Source organism: Tauraco erythrolophus, chromosome 2, assembly GCF_009769465.1.
Source record: "Tauraco erythrolophus isolate bTauEry1 chromosome 2, bTauEry1.pri, whole genome shotgun sequence".
In the NCBI taxonomy this organism is placed as follows: domain Eukaryota; kingdom Metazoa; phylum Chordata; class Aves; order Musophagiformes; family Musophagidae; genus Tauraco; species Tauraco erythrolophus.
Genome location: NC_141466.1, coordinates 46,062,557 through 46,088,227, shown reverse-complemented (window position 1 = coordinate 46,088,227; position 25,671 = coordinate 46,062,557). Strand labels below are relative to the sequence as shown.

General features: G+C 43.3%; 1 protein-coding gene across 2 annotated transcripts; it reads right to left on the bottom strand.

Moving 5' to 3' along the window:
• Window positions 1-10,594: 10,594 nt before the first annotated feature.
• On the bottom strand, window positions 10,595-24,346 carry LOC104384634 (glutathione S-transferase 3). 2 transcript variants are annotated; one of them, XM_086631375.1, is made up of 8 exons: window positions 24,314-24,346; window positions 19,774-19,880; window positions 18,993-19,044; window positions 14,833-14,965; window positions 14,347-14,488; window positions 13,174-13,305; window positions 11,108-11,162; window positions 10,870-10,912 (listed from the first exon to the last, which is right to left on the bottom strand). In XM_086631375.1, exons 2-8 carry the CDS (start codon window positions 19,858-19,860, stop codon window positions 10,905-10,907), a joined length of 609 nt encoding a protein of 202 aa, XP_086487501.1. In that variant the 5' UTR covers window positions 19,861-19,880; window positions 24,314-24,346; the 3' UTR covers window positions 10,870-10,904. The 2 variants fall into 2 exon arrangements, with proteins under 2 accessions (XP_009991363.2, XP_086487501.1); XM_009993061.2 differs by lacking the exon at window positions 11,108-11,162 and having other exon boundaries at window positions 10,595-10,912.
• Between the last annotated feature and the right edge of the window lie 1,325 nt (window positions 24,347-25,671).

Below are 25,671 nucleotides of genomic sequence, written 5' to 3'. Positions count from 1 at the left end.
GTTTCACAGTTATTAACACCATGTCAACAACAAAGCTGAAGCATTAACAGCAGCAAAAACAAATTACTAAAAAAAAAACCAAATTCCCCTTAAAAATAACATTTCATCTTCTCTACAGTAGGAAGAAGGGGGTAAGAGGAAGCACTCCATGCTGCTGAGATCTAAATTTCTTTTTCTTAAATCTGTACACCTAGAAAGCAGTTGATTAATCATTTAACATCTGATGCACATAACCATGTTAGTAAAGACAGTACATAGAAGTAAATAAGCCATAAAACCCCTTCCCTGACTTAGTTTCAAGGACACTAATTCCCTATGCGAGCCCCAAATCCAAAAAGCTTACCTCGTACACAGTGTAACTCACTCTAAGCTCCCAGTACCTTTGCCTTCAGATTATATCAGTCTGTAGCCCCTCCTGCTAAGACAATCGCAAACAATTCTCTGCTGACGAAAAACTACCATTGCTTAAGCAAATAATGAGGTCTGCTTGGTAACTTCTCACCTGCAGAAAATTAGGTCTTAACTATTGCTGACTACGTACAAAAGATTCAAAAGAGGTCACGGTCATTGGGAACGTAAAATCATAGAATCATAGAATGGTTTAGGTTGAAAGAGACCTTAAAGATCATTGTCTGAGTTTTAGCTGGGAAAGAGTTTTTAACAGCCAGAAGAGCTCCGTGTTTTGGTTTTACTCAGAGGTTCGCTCTGAGAAGAATGTTGATAGCAAGCTGATGTTTGTGGTTGGAAGTGAAACTCCAAGGACTTTTCAGTGCGCGGAGTGCAGAAACACGGCGGGATAAGGGGGGAGCATAGCTGGGACAAGGGGGACACGATTCCCCTTGTCATTTGTGGTGGAACTTAAGATTGAGGGCCAAACTGGTCAATTAGTATTCCATATCATGCAGCGTCATGCCCAGTATGAAAGTGAGGGTCAGCCGGGAAGAAGGGCTTTTGCGCTTTGGCTTTTGCGCTTTTGCTCTTTTGCGCTTGCTGTGTTTTTCACTCTATTGTTTTTCTTTCTTTTTTTTTCTCTCTCTCCCAGTACTCCCACTCTCGGAGTACTCTCTCTCTCTCTCTGCCCCTCTCTATTTCGGGGCCTCGTGTTCATCCGGGATTGCAGCTTCGGGACGAGACGGGCTTCGCATACGAGGGGATGGTGAGCATCTACCCTTGTGTATTAAATCATCTGTATTAAATCATTCTTATCTCAACCCACGGGTTTCCCATTTCTTCTTTAATTCTCTCCCTCATTCCTGGTGGGGGGGGGGAAGGGGAGTGACCGGCTGTGTGGGAGGGTCAGCCTAACCCACGACAATCATCTAGTTCCAACCCCCCTGCCATGGGCAGGGACATCTTCCACTAGACCATGTTGCTCAAAGCCGCACCCAGCCTAGCCTGGAACTCTTCCATGGATGGGGCAGCCACAATTTCCCTGGACAATCTGTTCCAGTGCCTCACCACCCTCATCCTGAAGCATGTCTTCCTTATATCTAATCTAAATCTACCCTTTTTCAGTTTAAAGCCATTGCCCCTTGTCCTATCACTAGATGCCCTTGTCAAAAGTCCCTCTCCAGCCTTCTTGTAGGCCTCCTTTAAGTACTGGAAGGCTACTAGAAGGTCTCCCCAGAGCCTTCTCTTCTCCAGGTTGAACAACTCCATCTCTCTCAGTCTGTCTTCATAGGAGAGGTGCTCCAGCCCCCGGATCATCTACGTGGCCCTCCTCTGGACTTGCTCCAACAGCTCCATGTCCTTCCTGTGTTGGGGACTCCAGAGCTGAATGCAGTATTCGAGGTGGGACTCTCATGAGAGCAGAGTGAATGGGCAGAATCACCTCCCTTGACCCTCCGGCCACACTTCTTTTGATGCAGCCTAGGATACGGTTGGCTTTCTGGGCTGCTGCAAGTGCACATTTACGCTTCACTTTGAGCTTCTCATCAACCAACACCCCCGAGTCCTTCCCCTCAGTGCACCTCTCAATCCATTTTCTGCCCAGCCTGTACTTGTGCTTGGGATTGCCCCAGCCCGTGTGCAGGACCTTGCAGTTGGCCTTGTTGAACTTCACGAGGTTTTCACAGACCCACCTCTCCGCCCTGTCAAGGTCCCTCTGGATGGCATCCCTTCTCTCCAGTGTGTTCACACCACCACACAGCTCAGTGTCATCAGCAAAATTCCTGAGGGTGCACTCGATCCCACTGTCCATGTCACTGACAAAGATGTTGAACAGCACAGACTTCAATAATGACTCCTGAGAAACACCATTTGTCACAGGTCTCTACTTGGACATTGAGCCATTGACCACAACACTTTCAGTGCAATCATCCAGCTAATTCCTTATCCACAGAGTGGTCCATCCATCAAATCCATGTCTCTCCAATTTAGAGACAAGGATGTCATGCATGACAGTGTCAAATGCTTTGCACAAGTCCATGTAGATGATGTGAGTTGCTCTTCCTCTATCCATCAATGCTGTAACCTCATCATAGAAGGCCACCAAATTAGTCAGGCACAATTTGCCCTTAGTGAAGCCATGTTGGCTGTCACCAATCACCTCCTTTTTTCCTATGTGCCTTACCAGAGTTTCCAGGAGCATCTGCTCCATGATCTTGCCAGGCACAGAGGTGAGACTGACTGGCTCGTAGTTCCCTGGGTCTTTCTTTTTTGCCTTTTTAAAATGGGGGCTATGTTTCCCCTTTTCCAGTCAGTGGGACCTTCACCAGAGTGCAACAGCTTCTCAAATATGATGGATAGTGGCTTGGTAAATTCATCTGTCTATTCTCAGAACCCATGGATGCACCTCATCAGGTCCCATGGACTTGTGCACCTTCAGGTTCCTTAGAAGTTCTCGATCCCGATCTTCTCCTACAAGTGGAGTGGGCAGTTCTTCATTTTCCCAGTCCCTGCCTTTGCCTTCTGTGACTTGAGCTGTGCAGCTAGAGCACTTGCCAGTGAAGACAGGAAAAAATGTCATTGAGTACCTCAGCCTTCTCCATATCCTGGGTAGCCAAGTCTCCCATTTCCTTCCGGAGAGGAAGTACAATTTCCCTAGTCCTCCGTTTATCACTGACATACCTGTAGAAGTTTTTCTTGTTGCCCTTGATGTCCCTGGTGAGATTTAATTCTATCAGGGCCTTAGCTTTCCTAACCTGAACCCTAGTCACTCAGACAATTTCTCTATATTCCTCCCAGGCTATGTGTCCTTTCTTCCACCCTCGGTAGGCTTTTATTTTTGTGTTTGAATTTGTCTAGGAGTTCCTTGTTCATTCATGCACGCCTCCTGGTATTTTGCTCGATTTTATCTTTGTTGGGACACATCTCTCCTGAGCTTGGAGAAAGTGATCCTTGAATGTTAACCAACTTTCTTACCTCTCTTTACCCTCCACGGCTTTATCCCATAGTGCTCTACTAAGCAAATTCCTGAAGAGGTAAAAGTCTGTTCTTCTGAAGGCCAAGGTAATGAGCTTGCTGTTCTCCCTCCTCGCCATCTAAAGATCTTGAACTCCACCATTTCATGGTCACTACAGCCAAGGCTACCCTTGAACTTCACATTCCCCACCAGCCACTCCTTGCTCGTGAGAACAAGGTCCAGCATAGCACCTCTCCTCATTGGTCGCTCTATCACTTGGATAAGGAATTTATTATCAATGCATTTGAGGAATCTCCTGGATTGCTTATGCCCTGCTGTGTTGTCCCTCCAACAGATATTGGGGTGGTTGAAGTCTCCCATGATGACCAGGGGTTGCAAACCTGAGTCTGCTCCTGTCTATCTATAGAGGGCCTCATTCACTTGGTCTTCCTGGTCCAGTGGCCTATAGCAGACCTCCACTATAATGTCACCTGCCTCTGCCCTCCCTTTAATCTGGACCCATAAGCTCTCGGTCGGCTCCTCATCCATCCCCAGGCAGAGCTCCATGCACTCCAGATGGTCCTTGACATAGAGGGCAACATCTCCTCCTCCTCTACCCTGCCTGTCCTTCCTAAAGAGCTTGTATCCTGGCCTTCCAGTCATAGTATTCATCCCATCACAGCTCCGTGATGCCAATAAGATCATAACCCTTTAGGCATGCGCATATCTCTAACTCCTCTTGTTTATTCCCCATGCCATGTTCATTTGCATAGAGACATTTAAGCTGGGCCCCCAATGAAGCTGACTTACTGGCTGGAGTGTCTGGAATTCCTTTCTGCTGCTCTTCAAGTGCTCTCAGCTTGTCTTGATAAAGTCTGATATTATCACCTTCCCATCTGTGCCAGCAAAAAATTATATACTTCCTATTTTCGTTGCTTGACAACCTGCTAGTTGAAAATAATTGGAATGGCTGAAAAGCTCCCATGATTTAAAAAAAATACTATAATAGCAATTAAAATTTTATTTTAATATTTTGGGGTTTTTTACTTTCAGCAGATTGCTGCTTTACATAAGTCACATCAACTCATTCAGCATGAATCCTTCATAAGCTTCCTTCCCTTCCTTAGTGATGGGGGATATTGCTTCAGAACATTTTTTCTGCTGAATTTCATCTCTGGACATAGAAGAGTTTTTTTCTGTTTCTCTCAAAAATGTTTCCCTGAATTTGACCTGGTGAAAATGAACTCCAAAGACAACTGTCAGAGGCAGTGAATGAAGAGTGGTGTCATAGGACAAACTGCACTCTGCACTCCTGTCTGCTTTCTTCTGATAACTCTGTTGACTTGAAAGAGTCAATACAGTATAAACTCCCGTGCACCATCATCCTGCCTGTCTAATCTGGCTGGTTAATGTGTTGTAGATATCCCGTGCAGGTGAGATCAGTGTAAAAATCTGCTGAATCACCATGATGGTAACTGTGAGCTGGGATGTTCTTGGGTTACACAAGGAAGTTGTACGAATTATAGTCTATCAACCAAAAAAATGAGTTGTCACAGTATGGGGGACTCTCTTCTTCAGGTCCTTCCCACAGACATTGTACTCTGCTGCTATGTAGCTGAAAACGATCCTCATCCCATCAGTCTCCACCAGTGGTGCCTGTTAGACCAGTGTGTTTCATGCTTGACATTAAAATAAGCAGAATAATTTATTTAGAGCTAGAACCACAGAAGGACGAGGCATCAAAACGGTCACAACTGCAACGTCTTTTCTTTTAGGAGGTGCTTAGTCCCCAAATGGAGCACTCTGTAGCCTATACAGCCCGTGAGGAGAGTCAGCCTTCACAGAAGGGGACTCCTCACTGACAGCACATCCCATAGCCTCTGCCTTCTGTTTCAGGCTGTTTTCTTTCCTATTTCTCTCTCTTCCCTTCCTACAGTTGGGGAAGTTCATCTCTCCAGCCTCTGAAAGCCTGCAGTGGGGCTCAGTCCCCTATGCAGAGGTGTCCCCAGCGCTATGCGTGTTCCAGAGTGTCCACTGGCCTCCAGCTGCTGCTCCAGAGAGCCCAGCTCTGGGGTGTGCACCACAGCAGGATGGCCAGACCAGCAGGGGAGTCACGGAGAGCCAGACCCACAATCTAGGATAACGTGAGAGACTGAAGCTTTCCCTGCATAAACACGTGCACCGAGGTGTGTCTGGTAATGTTTTACAAATCCAAATTCACTCTTAGGTGGCTTGGCTGGGTTAATCATTTGTAGGCCTGGCCATGATAAACTGTAGGAGATTATCTCAGAAGGTTGGAGCTGTGTTCAAAATTATGAGCTAATGTTTAAAATGTACTTGCAAGGGAAATAGGTGCACACACAAACCGTTGCATTAGCAGAGGGAACAGGGACTGTAGGGAGCCTCAGCTGTATCTCGTGAGACCTGCTGGGTTACGCCCAGCCCTGCCTTGCTGCAGAAAGAAAGTGCAGCTCCGGTGTCGCATATTATTTAAAACAGAGGTCCTGTTTGCTGTTGTTTTTCCAAACTGGCGCTGCCTGTGTTCAGTACACTCGAGAAGTGCAGCTCACGCATTATGTCCCATGAAATATTTCTCCATGCTGAATTACACCCTGCAGACCTGGCAGGGTAAATGTGCAAAGTCACCATCTCATAAACCCAAGAATATGTTTACAAAATAGTCTTGCAGAGGGAAGAGGGAAATTAAAAGAAAGAAAATGTCCTTTTTTCCAGTGATCCTCATGCCAACTTAACACTTGGCGTCAGGTGTGTAAAGGGTATTATGTATTTTCCCAAAGATTTTGAAGAGCAAGTGGGTTACCTAGAAGTGGGCAGGTGTTCTCAATGCTACTGAGCTTGATTTTTGGTTACCATGATGTATTTTTGCCAGCAGTTCCTTACAAGACGGTTTGAATAACAAATGTGAGACCTTGCCTAAGCAAAACCAAAACAACACTGTGATACTCTGTGAAAATTAGTGGCCATCTTTCGCTGGCTAACATTAGCATCTCCTGCCATCTCCATGTGAGGCAGACAAAGAGAAGGTTGTAAATGGGGTGTTACCTGTTCACCGTTGCTTTTAGAGCTCTCTCTCCACATAACAGCACGTTAAGATTTCAGATTTCTTTCTCGTTCCCTCTAGTTCGCTCCCTCTCTCTCTCCTGCTTAGTTTGTAACCTTGATTTGTGTCCTCTTGGCATATTCCAAACTGTCTCACTTACCTGTGGTTATTCCCTATTTCCCCTCCACACTTCCAGCTTCTGGACCTTCTCCTGTCTGCATGTGATTCTCTCCCCATGGAGACAGTCCATACGTAAAAATAGAAAGTAGCATGCTGTTGACAGGTGCAATATCAGGACTTTCAGAGCATTTCACACCTGAAAACCTTCTCTTTAGCATCTTTCCGCTTCTTTTCTCAGCTTTCCATCAGCCAGCACAGAAAGAATCCTAATGTTCATTGAAATTCAAGGGTTTCTTAGATCACTATTAGTAATGATTTCAGGCTTCTCCTCTCTGAAACTAGAGTTAAGGGATTAACTTCCTCTGCAAATGACCCTCCAAGCCCACCCAAGCTGTAATGTGATACAGAACAGCACAACTCCACTCTAAGGTCACTCATGGCCTAATGTGAAGGTGCATCGACCATTTCAACATCTGACCTGCAGGCCCTCACTATCCTAGAGTGAGAGATGCCAGGCATGCACCTCTGCTAGCTGTTCCTCCAGCAGCTGTTGGGAATTTAAGAGTGGAAAACAGATGGCAAATACAGCTTCTGTTTTGAAACCCGAGGTGGGCATGGAAAGGAAGAGTTATGCACCAAGTACCAGAAGTCTGTATTTATCTGCCTTCTCCTGACAGTGACCTTCAGCCCTCTTGATCCATGGAGCCTGGAACATGCCATACGACTTGTTAAACTGCTTGTGCTCTCTGCCCCTACAGTTTATGCCAATGTATGTCCTATACCAGTGGGAAATGCAATTGGTTTTAAGTCTTTTTGTACTTCTTACACGCTTAAGCTGCAAAAAGGCTATGGTAGCATTTTTCCAGCACTCTTATTTTCAGAAGATTTACTGTCTTGTTTAGCTTGCCTAAAAGCTTGACAACACTAAGGGACACACTTTTTGTTTGTTTGTTTGTTTGTTTGTTTTAATCCTGGTTACAAAAGTAATAAAATTTCACAGGAGATCCCTACCTTACACACATGTGAATGACTCACAGAAGTGTATTTTCTACTTAAGTTCTATTTCTGCTTAAAGCATAAAGGTGCACTTGAGTGCACAGTTCAATGACACTCACTATTTGAGTTATGTGCATAAGCACACACTTGGCCTCAGATGAACAAAGATGAGTTTAAGTGTTTGCAGGTCATAGCCAAAAAGCTACACGATTATATCAGATGTAGTAGTAAGAGTAAGTTGCCTCTGACAAAATGCAGAGCATATTCAGTTAAAAACCGCACTTCATCTAGTTGTACCCTAACAGAAATAAATAATTAATTGTCCTTTTGTAGTCTGCTGCATGGGAGAGGCATGGGGGAGTGCTGGAGAGTGGGCAATCTGAAAAGGGAGTTTGTTCTTCTGCTTTCTCCCTACCAGGTTCATTTTCCAATATTTTTTTTCTGATTTCCTTTTTTTCTACACTTTTGTCATGGCAATATTAAGCATCAGATTTGGTTACTGATATCTGCTGGAATAAAGTTTCCTTCTATGCAGATGCTGCTCTGCCACATCAGGCCCCTTCACAAGGCAGTTTTTGTCTGCTATAAACGTATATAGGCCCTCATAATTTTGTTTTAAAATCAACAGAATCTCTGTCCTACAGCTGTAGAAATAAGCCGCCTCTGCCTGACCTGAGTCTGCAAAACAAACTGCGTGCTTTTTCCATGACATTTCATTCTCAAGAAATAATATATTTGTAAACTGCATGTGAAATGCTGGTAAGATCATGCACAAGGTTTGAAATAATTGATTTATGAAGAAAAAGAATCAATTTTGCAATGAAAACTTTGCAGGGAGATCTTAAAAATTCCAATTCACCCAGTGGCCTTAAATTAAAGATGGTAACATTGACTACATTTGGACCTTTTACAGATGTATAAGCAAGGGATGTACCAACCAGCTCACAGTAATTCCACCTTCGCGTTCAAAGCCCATCCTGTTGCTCAGTGTGGAGAGGTAGCAGCCACAGGGATGACATGGAGATGTATATCGCTGCAGTAGCAGCTGCTAGGGAAGTGGTGTCCCTGCAGGGGCAGGTATGTGGTGGCTTTCCTTTTGGGACAGCACAGAGGTGCCTAGTGACACAAGGTGGCAGGATGCACCACAGCACAGCAGCCACACAGGCAGTTCAGCTACGGCATGGCCAACTGTTAACAAAAAACGTCAGGTACTTTTCCTGTAAAATCCAGGATGCCTTCTGGATTTTACAGGAAAAGCAATTTCTTCCAGCAACTGCTTGAGACCTGCTGCTTTCACTTACTAGGGAACCAGGAGCAGACAAAGCACTGACAGAATGGGTGACACAGGCAGGCTGGTGTCACAAAGTGAGCACCTGAGTGGCCTGGGGAATCACGGCTCAAAGCACCTGGTGAGGGTGAGGCAGGTCAGCACAGATCCTGCATGCTGGCATACTGGCTAAGTGAGGAGCCATCTCCAGAGGAGATCTTTCTAAGACGTCCTGTGACTCTCAGAGGATTAGGTAGTTACTATCAAATAGGCTTGACAGTTCTGTGGAGCAAGGTGCCAATGCCAGCCAAAACAGCTGCCACTGCTGTGCCCAGTGGCTCAGTATCTGGAGCAGAGACGCAGGGCGAAAGCAATGCAGGTCCATTCCTCACTTCAGAGCCTGCATTGACCCTAACATCAGACCTGAGAATCTTCTGGGTGGCACATTCTTCGTTGCTCACATTGGACCAAAGTCACTTTCCAAGAAACCCTAAATAGTTTTTTAGGATAATGAGCATGACTCACTGAACAATTAGTGAACTTACCTGCATGAGGAGAGATTGATAAGAGAAACTTAGGCAACTTTATTACTTACGCCTTTAATAGACTTGAGCTGTCCTAGCCATGAAACCTGCTCTGCTCTGTGACCCCACTCCTCCCTTCCCTGTTGCCACTCTGTGAACCACCTCCACCATTGCAGACAGACTTTGCTGGTAGGAGCTGTGACCACCTTGACGTCACCATTCCCACCACATTGACACAAGGCTGGGTGGTGCCTGCCCCAGAGCCACTAAAGCCATAGTACCCCTAGGCTGCCCGCGTTTCACTCTGCCCAAAGTGGCAGTTCAGGCTCAGGTTTTGCCCTCTGGAGTTCTCTGAAGATCATATGAAACACGAGGCAGTGCCAGGGCACGGGCGCTGGAAGACACCGTCTGTGTTACTGAATTGACAGGGGCTTGCTCAGGGGTTGTTGGTCTGTGTCCACTGATCTTGCCCAGATGGCTCCCAGCCACAGTTGGTCCAAGCCACAGCCCAGCCGCAACAGATTACACAGCTTTGGGTAATAAGCTGTGTGTACATGGCCTCAGAGCCAGGGAATGGAGCCTGGTGCTTCTTGTTTTACTAGGACAGAGATGTAGCTGGCCGTTGGTGTCCAGAACTGGGGCTAGAAGCAGCTGGGAGTCCCTCAAACTGACAGACGAATGCACAGAAAGATGCATGAACAAATAGTGAACCTGAGTGATCGTCTCTTGGAGGATGTGGCTTTGCCCTCCCCATCCTTTGAAGAGGTTCATCATGTGAAGAGATGCAGACTCCAGTGCATTGGGAACAATGAAATAAGGTGCCAGGAAGAGTCACATTAAAAAGATAGAGGAAGAAAATAATGGAACATTACAAGAGCTGGTTCCTAGGCAAGACCTGGGGAGTGTAAGAAACCAAAGAGATTTGGCTTTGGTAACAATAGATGAAAATAGTACTAAATTAGAAGTTTCACTCACACAATACTATAAAAATACACAATATAAGTACTTTCCAAAATTGCTCTTGAAATAAGTCTACTTCTTTAAAAGATAACTGATTCTGTGAGTCGTCATTTTTTCTTCTCTTCCATAGGTCTTGTTCTGAAGCCTATTTTCATCCAGAAAATATCTCCTTCAACAAGTTACATTCTGACAATACTAACACTGCATCAGCCTTTTGCCAGTTGAATAAATTCCCTACCCTACAAATAGTTCTTTGTTTCCATAATCCTTTGTTTTCATGTTTTGCCAAGCATTTGATATCAATAAAGACATCTGCTGTCATATTGCCAGAGTAATAAGAAAGCTTTATTTCAGTTTTGTGGGTTTTTTTGTTTGTTTGGTTTGTTTTGTTTTTTACCATTGGTTTTAACTACAATGATACTAATTTACTGAGCTTCCTACTTCCTTTAGTTTGGGGTTTGGGGTTTTTTAGGTGGATTTTTTTGGTATTTTGGATCTCTCTGGAGGTAGCAAGGCATTCATTTCTTAAAAATCTTCAACACAGTTTCTATATAACGTTCATCCGGTGGGGGTTTCCGTGGGCTGCCAGGCTGTAGGAACTTCTTAATTGTAGGCATATTACTCATTCTTATTTTAAAAGCCTAAAAAATAAAACCAACAGAGTAAGAGAGAAATCCCAGCTACGCCAGTAGCAAACAGTGCTCCTTGCACAGAGCAACTGCTTCCCCCTGCTGCTAGAAGAGATCTTAACACTCATTCAGATCTCGTGCCATCTACACAGTCTCCTCCTGTCCAACAGGAGAAGGACCCAGCTGGTGCAAAAAGCCTTTTCTTACCAATGAAGGCAGTAGTGGAGCAGACAACATCTACATTTCTGCTGCCTGAAAGACACTGAAGGAAAAAATTCAATACCTGGGAGCACCAGGGGATAGTTTTGAAGGTACAAATGCACTAACCCAGCTGATGACCTTTTTCCTTTCATTGCTGGTTCTGATGGTGCAAACTACCATGTGGGCAAACCATGATATATGTTAACATGATTTCCATTTTCGCTACATTATACAAGTATCTGAGCTCTGTTTGCATCTATCATGGTTACTGTTGTGCCACTGTCCCAGCATTTCTAGGACTGCATAGGTGAAGGTGCAATGGCTGGAGGTATCCTTTGTTGTCCAACAACTCAGTTGTCCAGTAGAGACTTCTCATATTATGTTGTAGCCTAGGGCAGCCAAAATATCTACACAGGGTTGGCAGATATAACACAGCCCCTATGGGAGACCTATTACCTTTTGGAGAAGTGACTGGAGGCCAGGACTAAGATTAGGGAAGAGCTGGGCATTTCAGGTGGCAAGAGATGCCTGTGTTATGGCAACTGAGTCAAGGATCCTGAGACAGCTCATTGTGCAGACAGTCAGAGAGGACTCACTGATGCAGACTGCAAGCAGCTGGAGACCTTGTGGTTAGCTGAGCAATCTTAGATACACAAGAACCTCTTCTAACAATGGGGCTAAGGGAGAGGAGTTTGACAGAGTGACAGCCAGTTCTTGCTGGCAGATGCATGAATGTAATTTCCTCTTCCTTACAGGCACTAGAAGGTTAAGGGGGAAATAAAACAAGGAGAAAGAAAAGTAAAAACTATGAAATAAGTAACCACCAATTTTAGACACTTTTTCCCTTCTGGCAGTGAAGGAATCCCTCCATAATTCAAGGCATGGCTTCAACAGAACTGTGCCCATGCCCAGTGGCTAAGATACTTTGCTAGAAGACAAGAGCTAGAGGCAAGAATTACCTGAGGCTAAAAAATTGCATATGGGGTAACTCACACGTTGCTACCCACTTTGTAGCTGAAGTGCCTCATTCTGTCACACTAAATTCAGGTTTAAACTGTTGGGGTTGAGATTTAAAAATTTTTTAAAAGTCATTAAAAAACCCAAATCTAAGCCCTTTGCCTCATCAGTTCCAAGCAAAAAACCTAACTATGATAGTCTAATGCTGGACTGTTTCTTTTGTTAATGGGAATAAAGCCAAAGTCCTTGAGTGCACCCCTCAAATTAACAGTTTGTAAGCACAAAGAAGCATGACCTCAAGCCTTGCATCCTTGACTCAAATTCGCATTGCCTACACTGCTTTATTACTATGACTACAGGCACATGGGAGGACTACAGAACACTAGATGCTTTTTTGCAGTTACAGACTACTTGGATCCACTATATCTCAGCTCTTAATGACTCCTGCAGGTCATGCTCCAGGCTTGCCGAGGCACTGTGCTCTATAGCATGCTGCATGCCTGGAGACTTCTGATTTCTGGTCAAGTCTCACAGTGGAATTACCTCACTTCTGCCTGGTTTCAGACTTTGTATATGGCACAAAGGCAGAGAATTCGTCCTCAAGTGCATCAAGTTGATTATTGAAAGAAAACTGTGGATTAATGCTAAGGCTTGAGTTTCTAGTCATACTGTAGAAGGCAGAAGTGAAATGAGGTTACTGGGATCCCAAAATTGTAATACCAGCCAGCACAGAAGATGGCACACTGTACCTTATTCTAACGTGTCAACCTGTATCACAGACTTTATTTATTACCTGTTATTAGATAGTATCTACTGGCAGGAAGAAGGAAAATGAAAACAGGGCAGCATAGGCCAGTGATTCCCTTGGGATGACATTAATTTATTTCTATTAAGGAGGGATATACCACTCAAAGAGGGATAGGCATACCCAAACAGGGTTAATCAGGAGCACAGCATCTTACACAAATCAACTAAATCAATTCCCTTTTGTGCTTGATGTTAAGAAAACATACCATAGGTACAGTTCCTCAAAGAGCCCAGACTCCTGATTTACAGAGCATGAAGAGATGATCGTGGCAGGATTGCCCTGCAGCCACGCTCAATAACAAAATTACCTGCAACTGAGGAAACCCCGACAGCACAGCAGGTATTTTCTCCTCCACTGCTAAAATGGCTTCAATTAGCTGAACATCTGCCCAGCTGAATTTGTTGCCCACGAGAAAGTCTTGACCATGTTGCTTCAAAACCTGTACAATACAAGAGAATGTGGGCTGCAGATGAAAACAGGCCATATGATGCCCAACAGCTAAGCCTCACAGCACAGCTGTAGAGCCAAACAGCGATTATATCTGAAATTTCAGGGAGGAGATTTCAGCTGAAAGCTGTGAATCTAAATCACTTCATTATTGTTGGGAAAAAATCTGAACTCTTGTAGTACACAGACTACAAACTTTGGTCACTTGGTAACGATGAATGGCGATAAGTACTGGGAACGGGGTCAAAACCACGCACTTAAGTAGGCTTGTAACAGTCATAAAATTAGAAACAGAGATAATGAAGGAACTAATGAGTAACTTGGAAAATTTATAAAATTGCCATTTAGATATTCCTTTTAAAGTTATGTCCAATGTTGATCTCAGGAAGCACACTTAGAAATGCAGAATTATAATAGCTAATCAAAGAAAGTCCCCGCCTTTGGGAATAAGTTATTATGGTCATAAGAACTTGTAGGATGTCCAAAGTTTATTATTTGTTTTCCATCAAAACCAGATGAATGTTACAAAAGTGAGAAATGTTGTCAAAGGCCTCAGTCATATGGGTTCGGTTTGTTGTTTTTCAAAGTGAGATGGGCAGAAATTTGTAACTACTGTTTTACCAAAGTACTCCTAATCTGTCTACCTGATTTATTTGCAAGGGATTTTTACATTCTTCTAATGAAAATGTTCCAACTGAAATTAAGCATAGCAGAAAGATGTGCTCTAAACAAATATAAGTGTGGAACTATCCTCCCAAAAAAAAAAAAAGACATCATATGTACTTGCTTTTACTTTAGTGAAAAGTTTTGCTGTATAGCTGAGACTTCGCTTTGTAGATGTTCAAATACCACAGCCCTGACAACACAAGCCAACAAATAGAGAAAACTTGCTGCTGTACTTCCCCTTCTTTGAGAGAGCCAAGAAAGCTGAAGATTTGGAACTGACCTGCACTACAAATGTGTTCTTATTTTGGGGAAACTTTTTTATAATTGTAAATACAAGTTTTATAGACACATCCTTACTGTCACTTACCTTTTCAAAGACAGGGAAGTACCTGTTAGTTGCCCTTTCCTTAATTGAGTCAAGATTTTTCTCCTTTGCCTCAGGTGGAGAGAAAGGAAACATCAAAATCATTTGCATCAGATCTGTTATTCCTTCCACATACATGTCAATCCTATTGGTGGGGAGAAGACAGTAGAACAGAACACAGAAGTTATTTAATCTGTTTTCTAATTAACTAAGGCAACTTATAAGAATTCTATGTCACCACCATAGTGCCAATTTTCACAGTCAAAACTAAACATAAACTAAATGATTTTTAAAAGGACTAAAAGCCTGTTTCTGTTCAGCAGCATTTGAGAAGCAATGGTTAAAACCTAAGCAAAGGCTAGAGTCCTTGCTTTTTATTGTGTTAGCCTTTCTCATGCCTTTCTACTGGATTTACAGGATTGAATGTTATATATAATGCAGCTATCAAATAACACATCACTCATTAAGTGAAAGGAGATGTTACAGTACAGGGCTCTCTCCTTCAAGTCTTTCCCATAGAGATTGTATTTCCCTGCTATGTAGCTGAGGATGGCTCTGGTCTGCACCATCTTCATCCCATCCATCTCAACCAGGGGCACTTGCTGGAACATCAGGACTCCGTCTAGGGTGGAAAGTTGAGGGAAAGTTTGTTAGTTCCTCCTAGACTGCCAGCTTTAAAGGAGAGCAAGAGACTGAGCACATTTCTTTTGCAGTCTAGGAGACCATTGACGTCTTGCCTTAACTGTAAAAGTCCATGCAGTAAACTAACATAGAATCATAGAATCGTTTAGGTTGAAAGAGACATTGAAGGTCATCGAGTCCAACCATTAACCTAGCACTGCCAAGTCCCCACTAAACCATGTCCCTAAGCACCACATCTACACATCTTTTAAATACCTCCAGGGATGGTGACTCAACCACTGCCCTGGGCAGCCTCTTCGAATGTTTGACAACCCTTTCAGTGAAGAAAGTTTTCCTAATATCCAATCTAAATCTCCCCTGGTGCAACCTGAGGCCATTTCCTCTTGTCCTGTCCCTTGGGAGAAGAGACCAACACCCACCTAGCAACAACCTCCTTTCTGGTAGTTGTAGAGAGCAATAAGGTCTCCCCTGAGCCTCCTTTTCTCCAGGTTAAACAACTTCCTCAGCTGCTCCTCATAAGACTTGTGCTGTAGACCCTTCACCAGCTTCATAGCGCTTCTTTGCACATGCTCCAGCACCTCAATGTCTTTCTTGTAGTGAGGGGCTGAAAACTGAACACAGTATTCGAGGTGTGTCCTCACCAGTGCCAAGTACATTGTGGGAAAGATCAAATATTGACTAGCCTGCATCACCCTTTTGTAGCTAGGACATCACAGTGCAGCTGGGCCCCTTGCTTTACAGCATTGCCAGAGCTTCACCGGCTGATGGGAGCTGGCACCTCCTGCTCCTTTGCACTTCTGGACCCTGTCTCAGGTTGGCAGGAAAAGCATGAACCAGCACTTTCAACCCAAAAGATCAGAGAAGAATAAAGATCTGTGTTAAATCTGAACTTAAACATCCCAATATCTAATAATTTTGAATGCAGATAAGTTCCCTGTCAGGGACATATACATGAGTAGAAAGAATGAGAGGGATAGTACTGCAGCAAGACTGAGCTACTGGGATAAAGGAAGAGGTCAGGCCACTTTAAACATCATGAAGCTACAGAGTTACGAGGCAGGGACTGTGGCAGCAGTTGCTGCTTAAGTTTTACACAGTCACTACAGGAATAAGAGTTTGAGGGTCCCCATAGATTTTCATTACATGCCTATCCTCAGTGTCGTTCCACAACAATTTAAGCCTATTTAGATATGTCTTTGTAGTCCCATTTTCTCCTGGTGCCAGTATAAGCATTTGGCTGAGCCCTCAGTGAGGCAGCTCTGAGAGCTAAGCTGACACTGAGATTCAGCATAGCAAAATCAGTTTTTCCTAGACTAGTTTTCTGCTGGACTTTCACTGTCTTTGGAGACACTACCTCCTCCATTTACACATTAAGGGCATCCAGACAGCAATCCCTGTTAAAATCACAGCAAAACTCCAAATCCAACTAGACAGCTGCCACTTTGCATTGCTCAAAGTTAATAATTTATTTTAATTGCTCAATTTTAATCTGTTCAGTGCATCCTTCATTCAGGTGTAAGAGTTCATTTGAACAGGCACATCTGTTTGGTTTTTTTTCTCCACAGAGCTATTAAAATAGAATTCTAGTCTAGAATTAATAAACATTCTTCACTCATTCTATATTATTAATTTGTGGCTTAAATTCAAAGAGTAGTTCTCTCTGCAGCAACAAATAGCCTGTGTTTGTTTCTTGTAATCATTCACAGAAAGATAGCCTGTCTTCATGTCTTTCCAGAACACACCTCAGCAGCTTAAGGAAGAAACATTACTTGGTATCTACCTGGCAGAAACACAGTAGAATGGGAAAGCTAACAGCTTTGCAAGGATATTTTTCAGCAGAAAGATGTGAAGTGAAAAATAAAATCTGACTTTCTGGTCCTTGACAAAAAGTGACGCAGCGAACATGAGTGAACTGAATGCATGGTTTGTTTGTCATCTACAGAAAAGAGGGATTCTCACTTATGACCTGTAGCGGACTGCTTCTCCTCACTTTGCAGTGAGAACCACTTCATCTAACCACTGCACAGAATATATACGCAGGATTAAAAGCAGTTTGCCAGACATTTTGCAGATTGATTTGTGCTGTCAGAAGGTGGTCTGTGGAGTATACATTAAAAACCAGTCATCTAGACCTGCTATTTGTCACCGACCAGCAGAACTTGTTGATAACCAGTTAGCAACTTGGGCAACATGTGGCTGCACAGATTGAGCCAAGCTAGTCGTCTCTCAGGCAAACGGGTACATGTCTGGCCAGGCTGATGCTATTTAACTCTCTTAACCTCCAAAAGTCTGCAAGCTGCCTGTTGGGAACAGCCCCTGGCCCAGGCATCATCCTAGACACTGCTGGGATATTGCTTAGAAGACTGACATGGGCCAAAGTCACACCTGGACTGTTCTAACAATGTGGTGGTGTCCAACACGGAATATACTGGCAAAAAGTGTGTTGATAGGGAGAGAAAAAAATTAGAGGGAGAGATAATGTGGAGTTATTCGTGTTCAGTCCTGTCCTACATGACTGGCAGCATTCCAGAGGTCTCTCTGTCAGGATGACTAACTAATTTTTCTTTCTTCAACTCATCATATTAAACCCAACCTTTCTCTTTGTGTTCTTACCCTCTGAAGCTCAATATATACTCATAAAAGCCCTGATCTTTATAAAACTTTCCTATTCTTTTCATCACGATTGAATTTTTCTCTCTGGATATGGGTAATCTTGGATGCTGTATCCAGGATTGTACCACCCTGTCTGAATTAATTAGTCCTGTGAAGCAAATTCAGATTTGGGCTTTCAGTACCTGAGCTATCATATTTAGAGCTTTAGCTGATGTCTTTACACTGCGCTGCCCTCCCATGTTGTCAGATTCCCAGCCAGCTGGACTGCAAATTTAATTCTAATCTTCTTGATACCACTTCCTTTTTATTTTTGTTCGCTTTAGTTTTCCTGTCAGAATTTCTTTGAACACAGCTTTTCCTTTCTGAGCAAGCAGCCAGAATGCAGCCAAGTCCTCTTCCAAGTCTCCTAGTATGTCTTAGCAAGCTCAGTCTGCTGTGAGGTTTCTCATATGTCTTGGGCAGCAGGTACTGCAGGGCAGATACACTCTGTGGTGCTCCTCACAGTACCAAGTCCTTCCCTATCCCCGCAGCAAGGTCTTCTTCTTCCAGGGTGGCTGTGAAAGGGTTCACTGCTGAATTTCAACTGGCTAAATATCAAGGGCAGTGGCTGGGGATATGCGCCGGTGTTCGGGAACTGGTCTCACTCCCAAGGCTGACATGAAGCCTTTGTGACTTGCTGCTTTGACCATGTCAGACTTTCTGCAGGTCACCCCACTGGCTCCCTGTTTTTTAACTGGGGGAGGCTTCATGGCTCAGGCTTATCCTGCTTTGGACTGTCACTAGTGTATTCGCACAGAGCCTAGCACAAAGGAAAACTGTCTTTCCTGGAGATTATGGTGCCATGATGGTCTTTAATTTATAGGCTTATCTCACTGAGGTTCAGAACCAACATACAGGTACATCTATACTAGTTGACTCAACAACAGCTCAGGCCAGCTGGCACAGACTGCCCACACTCTCCCTATTCAGCTCTTTCTGCCTATAGAGCATGGTGGTTACATCTAAACGACATCTTGGAAATGGCCCTTGGCCTGGGACAACTCCCAAATGATGCCTAGGAATTGCTTCAGGGAGTGCTATTTGCCCTGGACCAAAAATGTGCCAGGAACCATGCTAACACTTCAACAGCATAGACAATTAAGTTGCATTAAATAGGCATGTTTTCTATCTGTGTTTAATGTACTACAATAAACACAGTCACGGAAGCTATGGCTTTTATCTTATAGGAGCTGTTTGGCACTGGAAAGAACAGGTTACTCAAAACGAGTATTTCAGGATTCTAGGTGTGCACCTAGAAGTTTGCACTAGTTTAAATAAACTAATTTTAAACTGCAAATTTAGCTAAACTGGGGCAATTTTCCGAGGGACTAAGCCTCAGGCATCAGAATTCTTACCTTTGATTAACTTTTCGTACTGCTCTTTTGTTTCCAAAAAAATTTCTTCAAACTGGAAAAGGAGAGAGAACAGTGTTACATTGCTGTATTTGAACATTTTTCTTCTGTAAGTGACTGCACATAACCACGCATAGAACAACCAAATCAAGCAAAAGATAATGGGCCGGATCTTCCACTGAGCTGTTTGGCCGCAGATGTCCTGAGGATCCCCCAGGCATCCTCACAGCTGGGGAGAAGCGAGGAGCGGAAGGGCCTGGCCACTTCTGCCTCAGGGTGCTGATTCAGAAATAACCTAAGTCCGGGTAGAAAGAGAGTACAGACATGTACAGGAGGAAGACAGATTGCAGCCAGTGCCAAGGGAAGCACAAGGTAAATCGACTATTTTTAACCCCGCCCCAAGACATGTAAGTCAACAACATTCTTTTGTTTATATGCTTTGTATATAGTTGGTAACTGCAAACTAAATAAGACTGAGTTAAGGTGGTTTTGCACAGCTCGACAACTCAGATTAATTAAGGGCCTTTAAATAAATCCCCATTTTGACCCATTGTGATTCTTTATTTCAGGGGACTGGTACTAGCTCTAATAAACTCCAAGCTCCACTGAGTTTGCATCCCAAATATCAACCATCGAACAAGGTCATTAGAAACATGCAGTGCCACTGGCCAAATGAATTTAGCCACCCTCTTACAGCCACTTATCCTCCATGTGCATGTTAAATTGTTCCTTACTGAGGCCGGTTGAAAACACCAATCCGGAACCCTGTACCAAATGGACTAACCTCCACACCAGCTGCTGCCAACAGCCATCGTATGGGTTCCATTCTCCCTCGTCCATTAAAGTAGGTAAGCCTGGGCTTCCCCGACATGTTTCTGAGGTCCTGGTTCCCTGAAAAGTATTAAGCAGAAAACAGCATCTCATAAAACTTATGTAAGTACCATTATTTCGAGAGGAGAGAGTGCCTTTTATTCTGACTATGCCTGTTGAAGTTTAAACTTCATCTTATCTACCCTTAAAATGAGATGGATTAGTCACACCACGAAGCCTGTGTTAGGAAAGGAAAGATGCACAGATCTGTAAAGCCTTCACCAGTGCTACTAGGGAGGTTTGTTATGATTATAAGCAAATATAGACATGTTTAAACAAGTGGTAAGAGTCCTGAGCTACAGGGAGAACCTTGCTGCATTTTAAGACAATTATACAAAGTGACTGAAAATACTACCACATCAATCAGGGAGGTTACTCACCCTCATTGCATTATCCTTGTTGAAAAGAGGAAAAGGAGAAAAGGAAAACATTTGGCAGTCACCGAGGGGAGCTGGTCCAGAACCAGTCTAACCCACTACAGATCGGCAGATCGTGGTGCACAGGGGCTTTTCCTGAGGCAGGGAAATGCCAGGAGAGCAGAGAGACCCACCATGAGGCGGCAACTCTCTTGGGAGACACCAACGAGGCCTGGGCATTGCCAGAGCAGCAATGGCCATCCCCATATCTACAAAAAGCAGCCTGGGGACCACTAGTGCTGCCGACAGAGTGGGCAAACAGGGCATGGCACGGCAGTCAGGGCAGTCAGGGCATGGTGCGGCAGTTCATGCTGCAGTTTGCGCAGAAGGGCACACAGGAAGGGCACGGTCACCCTGCCAGCTCAAGAGGTGAGTTTCCTTGGTGGCCATCACCCTCTCAGAAGGAGCTTAGCTGTGGTATCAACCCGGCAGAAAATGAAGTCTTCTGCACTCAGCAGAATGGATGTGGCAACCCAGACAGAGCTCCCACAAAACCAGGAAAATGATTGGGAGAAAAAAAGCTTAAAAATGGGTATCCTAATCATTTCCTAATGGCTCAGAAACCAGAGAAGAGTGTCTGACTTAAAAAAAACACTTTTACAGACAACCCCAGTTTCCTCAAAGCTAAAAGCCAAAGCTGCAACATTACATCTGCCACACCTTGCATCCACATGACATTTCCCATTTGATTCGGGTTCAGTACACCCTAGCTATGTGTTTTCTTCAAGTCACAGTGCTTTGTAAGCATACTTAAAATAAAGTATATTTGGAATATATTTTGCCAAAACTTAATTTTAAAGAACAATCAGATTGAGAGTTCTGCCTTGAGCAATTCTGGTAAGAACCAAGTCATGTTACTACAATAAATACTGATATTTTAGGTAATTGAGACAAGTACACATAAAGGAAAAAAAATATCACCTCCAGTTTTAAAGTGCAAATAGCTGTTACTAATTATAATGTTCAGTCTCTAAGACAGTGGTTTTATTATAGAATCATAGAATGGTTTGAGTTGGAAGGGACCTCAAAGATCATCTAGTTCCAATCCCCTGCCATGGGCGGGGAAACCCTCCACTACACCAGGTTGTTCAAAGCCTCATCCAACCTGGCCTTGAACACTTCCAGGGATGGGGCCTCCGCAACTTCTCTGGACAACCTGTTGCAGTGCCTTGTCACCCTCATTAGTTTCTGCACGTTGTGTGACTAACTTTCACTATATGGCAGAGCATCTTATCTATGTAATTCACAACAGATGACTAGTGCCTCTTTCATTATCATGCTTCTCTGATATCACTTCAACACACACTGCCCCAACATGTAATGTGCAGAAACTTACAGTAAATAAGACTTTAACTAAAAAAGCCAAAGACTTCAATATTAAGTGTACGAAATTTAATCCTCTTGGGAAATTTATCTGTTGTTTGCAGAGGGACTGAAAACACTTAGGTATCATTTTATATGAACAAGAAATTCTATATGCCATTACATTATGTGAGAAGAACAATGACAAATGGAGAATAAAATCTGTCATCAGCTTCATTCTTTTTCTAATTAAGAACAACTCTGTGAGCTGTTAAGTGGATTTTAATTTTCTTAAGCTTCTGACACAGAAAAGAAACCTTGTTTTTTGGTAAAGTCTCCTCAATCTTTAGATCCACTGAACATATCTCCACTGACTATAAAAGGACCTGCCACATGTAGCTCATATACAGCTTTCTGGTGGGTTCCTGGGTCTGGTCCTGAGTCTTGCCCTGAGGGCTCAGTTTAGTTTCTATGTATCTGCTGACACTTGAGATTCCCTAAAGGTGGGCAGATACAACCCGTGACTTACTAGAGACGAGGCAACATTTTCTATGTCAAGTCGGTGTACCTATTCATCCAGACTCTAAATGCCTTTTTGCATTTACCTGGGGGAAGGTACAGCTAATACAATCAAGGATCCCTCAGGACCTCACCCAGTCCTCCGCTATTTTTCTAAAATTTTAGTAAAAGATTTGCAGGAAGTTGTGGTAAAAAAAAAAAAATATCTGTTTTTCATACAATATGTTGATAATTTATTAGTAGCCAAGGAATCTCGTATCGCTGACAGCTGTTTCTTACTGTTTGCCTTCGCTGACAAAGGCCATTGGGCCTCTGCACACAAGTTAAAATTTTTATAAGAGAATTGTAGAATATCTGGGTTACATTCTTCAACAAGAGGAGCAGCATTTATCTGAAAACCATATTAAAACCATTCAAAATCTTCCTCGACCAGTTACTAAAAACAAACACAAGCCTTTTTTGGAGCCATAAGATTCTTCCACCTCTGGATAGCTGCTTTTAAGGAAATGGCAAAGCCCCTGACACCAATTATTGCTCACAACACCGGAGAACCCATTCACTGGACAACAGAGAAGGTAAAGACATTCAAGCTTTCAAAGCAAGTTGCACCTGCCCTGGGACAGCCAGGCTACAATTAAACATTTATTTTGTACAAGAAGGGCAAGGAATAGCATCTGGGATGGTAACTAACACGCCAAACCCTGCTACTGTGCTCCCTTCACCTGAGGAAGGAACTTCACAGCATGACTGTGTAGTAACCACCTGTGAAGACGAAAAGACTCAAGAAGATTTAACAGAGGTGCTGTTTCTAAATCCCAATCTGGAACTATTTGTTGGTGGGTCCTCATATTATCTGAGCAGCAATTGGGTTATGGGTTATTCAATATGAATAATGAATGAAGTGAATGAAGTAGTGGAAGCTTCACCACTCAGTCTAGAGCTGAGTGCACAAGCACCCAAATTAATTGCATTAACAAAAGGCTATCAGATGGCCAAAGAAAAGACTGTAAATATTTATGTAGATTCTCAATATACATTTGGAGTATGCCATGTTACTGGGCAGTTAGGGAAGCTGCATGGGTTTATAACGTCTAGTGGAAGTAAAATATCAAGTGCTCCAGAAATTACTGAACTGTTAAAAGCTATATAATTGCCAGAGAAACTTGCTATCCTCCATCAGCCAGGTCATACCAGCAGAAGGACAAAAGAAGAGATAAGAAATAGCCTAATGGATATTGCTGCTAAAGCCCCGGCATGAGAGCCGTACAAACCACCAGGCTTATAAGCAGTCCAGTGGTCTGACATGGTGTCGCTCACTCCTGAAAAGATACATTTGACTGTTCCTGCTGAAGAAATTGACTCTTGCAAAAGGGTACAAGCGACCAAATATTCCCAGGGAATCTGAAAAGCAGATATGGAAAACCTTCCTATTCTACCTAAACAATATCTGATTCTCATAGCAAAGATGCGTCACCATCCAGGGCATTTTGGAACTGCTGTTCTAGCTCAGACACTGCTGAAGAATTGTTTCACACCAGGAATTTAGACTGCAGCCAAATATGTAATCATGTCTTGCATGCACTGCCTTTAGCCTTAATTTATATTTAGCAAAGCCCTCACAATAAAATTTGTCTATGTACAAATATTTTTACTTCTTTTATCTAAAGTCCATATATCCATCCTATTTCCTAACGAGCCTTAATGACATCCCTGTCCTGAATATCTCTGAGGATGCTTCTCAGCAATGTAAGAACCATTTAAAGGGGGACGGTCTTTCAGAAACAGCACTATCTGCGTTCACTGTGAGTGCCCTTTAGCCCTGGAGCTGGGAGCTGAGTCCAGCGTACCTAACGGGTCAGCTTTCCTCTTCAAACCCCGAAGAAACCACCACAGTGCTCGAGGCTTGCACTGTGTCTTACACACTTCTGCCTTCCCATGCTTTGTCCCCTCAGTGGTTTCACAGCCGCCTTGCTCAGCTCTGAAGTGCACCACAGGATTTGTTTCCTGGTTAAAAACCGTCTTTCTCTTGCTTTCTCTCTCCTGCAGCTTCCAGCTGGTGAGTAACTATCAAGCCATGCTTAGTCTACCTGGCACACAAGCTAAAGAGAGCAGAGAATTTATATGACCCCAGCAGATATCCTAATAAATTTGGAAGTAGCTTCACTACAAAGTTGTTCAAACGCTTTAAGAAAAAGGAATGTGTAAGTTAGTACTTACCTCGTGACCTTAGCTCAGCCTCCACCCAGCACAGGCTTGTTCCCCGGAGTGTTTAAACTTTAGATATGGGGGGAGTTTCCAGCCATACCCAATTAGAGAGAAAATCTCCCATGGCTATTATGCTGGCACTACCCAGCTTAAAGACGTACATCTCTGAAAATTGCCATCCAAGGCAGAGGCTGTCTTTCAGTTTGCTGATTTGCCTATGCCATGTGGGTAGCCTCATAGTTTCTATGGTAGACATATATTCAAACTGCTCTCTTGGAATTATTGGGGCATTTTACCCCAATACAAGGGTGAGACACTTTAAAACACTGCAAAAATTACTGATTTTTTCTGGGTCATATTTAGGGCAACCGTAACCATTTAAAGACTGACCACTGAAGTTTCTAGGCTTATTTCACATTTAACAGTAACCCAGGTTTTTATTTTCAGGGCTGTATGGCACAGAGAAGATACCCGAAGTATGAGATAGCAATGCTCAATTACTTTGAAATATAGTTTGCCAGTATCAAACTTACCTAGTGATAACTTGGTATAAAAAACAGATAAGCTGTTTATGTCACAACTCACTCCATGTCTTAAGGCAATAGCATTAATTATGGAAATTGAGCGTACATGGCTAATACTCAGTTAGAGATTAAATAAACTATGATTTTCCTACCCTGTTTCCATGACAAGTAACTGCTTTAGCTTTGCTATCTACATTTCAGGGGAAAATATCAAAACTGAAAGTGGATGTGAACAGACACAAGGTGGCATAGCAGATAGGAAATGGGATTTGGGTGCCAAAGGTCAGGTTCTCACCTCTAGCATACATGCACATGTGTTGCTGGGCATCACTTTACACTCCTGCAGCAGATGTCAGTACAGCTGATCTAAAGACCTGTTCACAGAACCCACACTGTTATCAGAATGGTATTTATCAGTCTAAAGCCATGGCTGTACTAACACAGCACATCAAGATGAGGAATCTCAGGACAAAAATCTCTAGGTAATTGTCTTGAGGAAATCCCTCCAAAGTGCTACTGTCTTTTTTCCTCACAGTTGGAGTTTTGTTATAGTTTCTCTGCCTGGCAATTCATGGCAGTCTCTTCTAGAGGATGCACTTCAACTAGAGGCTTCTTTCAAATTCATCATTTATGTGCTTCAAAGGTTGATGGTGTCAGCAAAAAGCAACTGTATGGTGCTTCTTTACACTTTGCCTAATTTTAACCCTCTCTCAGGTTCATCATTTAGTGGATAAGGCAGAGCATTAAATATATGCTTCTGTATTGTTTTGGTGTCAAATCTGGTCACTACCCCCCTCCCCAGAAAATTCCAAAGTATGGATCAGAAGTCCAGCACAGGCCCAGAAC

Bases quoted from the DNA above. Each gene is read 5' to 3' on its own strand.
- LOC104384634 (XM_009993061.2), bottom strand. From the start codon at position 19,860: ATGTCGGGGAAGCCCAGGCTTACCTACTTTAATGGACGAGGGAGAATG. The intron at 14,489-14,832 runs GTACTGTAACAT...CCCCACCAATAG, and splicing joins GACTTGAAGGAGAGAGCCCT to GATTGACATGTATGTGGAAG. The intron at 10,913-13,173 runs GTAATTTTGTTA...TTTATTTTTTAG, and splicing joins CGGGGTTTCCTCAGTTGCAG to GCTTTTAAAATAAGAATGAG.